General features: G+C 43.6%; 1 protein-coding gene across 1 annotated transcript; it reads left to right on the top strand.

The window, feature by feature from the left end:
* Positions 1–254: 254 nt before the first annotated feature.
* LOC309651257 (C-C motif chemokine 8-like) lies at positions 255–3,151 on the top strand. Its single transcript, XM_082443762.1, has 3 exons — positions 255–1,242; positions 2,058–2,175; positions 2,581–3,151. Exons 1-3 carry the CDS (start codon positions 1,167–1,169, stop codon positions 2,684–2,686), a joined length of 300 nt encoding a protein of 99 aa, XP_082299888.1. The 5' UTR covers positions 255–1,166; the 3' UTR covers positions 2,687–3,151.
* The last annotated feature ends 528 nt before the right edge of the window (positions 3,152–3,679 follow it).

Below are 3,679 nucleotides of genomic sequence, written 5' to 3'. Positions count from 1 at the left end.
AAATTCTTCAATTAATTATGGTGCCTTTATATATGGACTCCTGTGGAGTCTTTAACATTCAAGATTATTGGAGAATATAGAATGATTTGTGGAAAGTCTGGAAATATTCATTGAAAAGGTGATATGCAAACTTGGGTTTGATGATGAGATTTTAGCTATAAAACCAAAAGCAACATCTATGAAAGAAAAAAATTGATAAATTGGACTTTATTAAAATTTAAAACTTCTGCTCTATGAAAGCCATCGTTAAGAATATAAGCTACAGCCTGTGGAGAAAATATTTGCAATGCACATATCTGGTAAAGGACTTGAATGAAAAATATATACAAAGAACTTCTTAAAGTCAAGTGTAAGAAATAAAAAAACAATGTTTTAAATGGGCAAAAGATTTGACATCAAAAGCAAAAGACCTTTTTCAAACAGACCCATTCTACCTGAATCTGCCTGATACATTGGGCTTCCGCATATCATTTCACTTGGAAAGAAACTTTAGTGTCTAGATAAAATATTTGGAAATCACCACCCTAAAAGATCTGTATTTGCTGCCCAGTTCTGAGGCTCTACAACAGAACATTCCTGGGCCTTAAGACTTGAAGATTCCTGGATTCTGTCATTCTGCTAAGGTTCTATCAAGCTACCTGTATGAGGTTCTAAAGGACTCTGACTGATTTAGGATGGCAGGGACACGAATCTGATAAAGAGACCAGGCAAAGCCTTAGGGCCCCATCCCAGACCTCCCGGGACATGGGGAGGGTCAGGCACTTGGTTCTCTTCACTCCGTTAGCAACTCAGCTTCTACTCTTCCTTTCCAAGAGATCATGTTCCATTTCAAAGAAATCAGAGCCCTTAATAGGCCAATAAGGTCACTTCCTACACTTTACTGGGCATAACCACATACCCTTCCACCACTGCCCCAGAGTCTAAACAAATGATGGAAACTGCACAACTTCCTTTTCTCAGTGTCTGGAAATCACCACCAGGATCTGGTACCTACTCACCACATTTAGGGGCCTATTTTATCCTTCCTTAAACACGACCCTGCCCATGTGCTCTGCTCCCTATAAAAGGCAGGCAGATCAGCCGGATGAGTCAGAGTTGCAGAGAAGCTGAGACCAGCTCAGAAACCTCCAAGTCTCAGGCTGAAGCTCCCGTGCTCACCCTCCGATATGAAGGTCTCTGCAGCCCTCCTGTGTCTGCTGCTCACAGCAGCTGCCTTCAGCACCCAGGTGCTGGCTCAGCCAGGTAAGCCCCCTCTCTTCTTAAGCCTTAACATTTTAACTACCCCAGGCACTAACACCCGGATGAGTCACCCCATGCTTGCTGCATAGCCTACATTAAAAAGATGGAGAGAATGAAATCCAGAGGGGAATTAAGAAGAGCTGGCATGTCACAACTGGTCAGAGGCAGAACCAGAACTAGAAGCCCAGGCCACTGGAGCCAGGCTCCACGATCTTTCTCGACACCAGCTTTGGGACATTAAATGCAGCTGCTATCTCAACAATCCTCACCTTGTTTGGAGATGTGGCACAGAAGGAAGAACCATTGCTCACTGTGGGCAGGAAGGACAGTTCGGGCAGTAGTAGAGAGGAAGAAACTCTTGCTGGAGGTTTCAAATGTCGGATTACGGTCCAGGGTAGCTTCCAGAAGGGTGGCTGTGTAAGGAGAATAAGGACCCAGTGGCATCTCAGCATGTGACATAGGTTGGCTCTAAGCCCATGGGGACAAATACCTGGGAAGCAAGATCTTAGAACTTATCTTCCCAGGGTCAGAGGTTTTGGATCTGTAGACCCTCCGAATCACGCTACAAGGATTAATCTGGTTACTCAAGATTTCTCCATCTGCAGTCAACAATGAGGGGCCCCATAGTTCAGCGGAGGAAATTGACTCACAGATAACATTTTATCTATGGGATCTGGACCAAAGCTCTGAAATAGGGAATGGTAGGTCTTAGTTAGAACTTGTGTATTTGCTTTGTCTTCTACCTTCTCCTTCTTCTCTTACAAATGCAGGCTTACAATACGTTATAACTCCCTGATGCTTTGCAAAATGTTTTTCAGATTCAGTTTCCATCCCAATCACTTGCTGCTTTACTGTGATCAGTAGGAAGATCCCCTTCAAAAAGCTGGACAGCTACACGAGAATCACCAACAGCTGGTGCCCCCAGGAAGCTGTGATGTGAGTGGACCATGCCCGGGCACCGTCAGCCAAAAGTTCTATCTGAGTCCTATACTTCCAAATGAGTCAGATAAATATGCCATCTAATCCAAAGGACCCTTTACCCCGTAGACAAATGAAGCCCATGAGAAGGAATCCATACTCGCTCCAGGCTCTTCTGGAAGCTTGGTCAGATCATCCAAGTTCCTTTAGCCAGGAGCTAAAGGAAGGCTTCCCCTGGAGCAGTAACAACAGAACTTCCTTTCTGGAAGAGAGGCCTCTTCCTCCCATTTCCTCTTCTTCAGGTCCCCATCCAGGCTCCTCACACAGGGAGCAAGGGCTAATCATGTTCGGGGGCCAACGGGCCAAACTCCTGGGCAAAATCCTCAAGACACTCCATTTAACTGTGCCTTCTTTTCCCCACAGCTTCAAGACCAAAGCGAACAAGGAGGTCTGTGCTGACCCCATGCAGAAGTGGGTCCAGAATTCCATAAAGCTCCTGGATCAAAAGTCCCAAGCCCTGAAGGCTTGAACCTTCGTACCTGGACTGAGAGACAGTCAGAGCCTTGGAAAATCTTATTTATTTCCCCCCCAACCTTCCCCAGCTGTATTATTTTATTATAATGTCCAAAAAGAGGTTCTTTGTTTAATAATTTAAAACACATAGTTTCTTAAACAATATTTAATTATATTTAAGTTATTGATGTTTTAACTTTATCTGCCATAAATCCTAGTGAATGTAAAAACACAACATCCGGTGATGAGTTTTCCTTTGTGAGCTCAATTAAGTTCATGGTAAGATGGCACTGTTCTCCCTCCTACCTGCCTGTAGTATCTTGAGGTCCTTCCACCGATCATCAGAGTGAAACACCTTTGGATTCTTAGGAAATCAGTGCTCCTGTAAGTCGATGTGTGCTATGTAGTATTGTGATGGAAATTAATGTTATTAAATGACTATGGAATTTTTCAAACAAAAAATATATATAATTTTAAACTACTTGGTCTTATTTTGCATGGGGTAACATTTGGCAGGAAGGGAGAAAATGGCAGCAATGAGTGACAATTTGGAGTGTGAGGGTCATCCGCTAAATTGAGTCTTTTGGACTCAGCTGAGGATTAGGGAGAACCTAGAAGGACCAGACCAGACTGTTCCAGCCCTGTGGCTCCAGTCCCTAAATCACCTGCCCTTATTTAATAGAATCTAGATTCCTATTGCTTTTCTCTCCACACTTACCTTTGCCTGGTCTCTCTCTTGATCTCTTGCAACAGTCTTCAAACTTTTCTCCATAGCCCCAGGTTTTCTCCATCTAATTAATTCTCAAACCCAGAGTAATATCCCAGAAATGAAACTGAGTGTAACAGGAAACTAGATGTCTATAACTTAGAGGTCCACTTAAGGTTCTTTACTGGAGATGAGCCTTCAACAGGACTGGTCTTGAGAGATTCGAATATGATGGGAAATGAAAGGATTCTTCAGAACTGATACAGGAGGGAGATGAGGGGAGTGGGCCAGAGGAAGGAATCC

This window comes from Balaenoptera physalus, assembly GCF_965194825.1.
Source record: "Balaenoptera physalus genome assembly, chromosome: 20".
Taxonomy (NCBI): Eukaryota; Metazoa; Chordata; class Mammalia; order Artiodactyla; family Balaenopteridae; genus Balaenoptera; species Balaenoptera physalus.
This window is presented reverse-complemented; position numbering and strand designations above follow the sequence as displayed.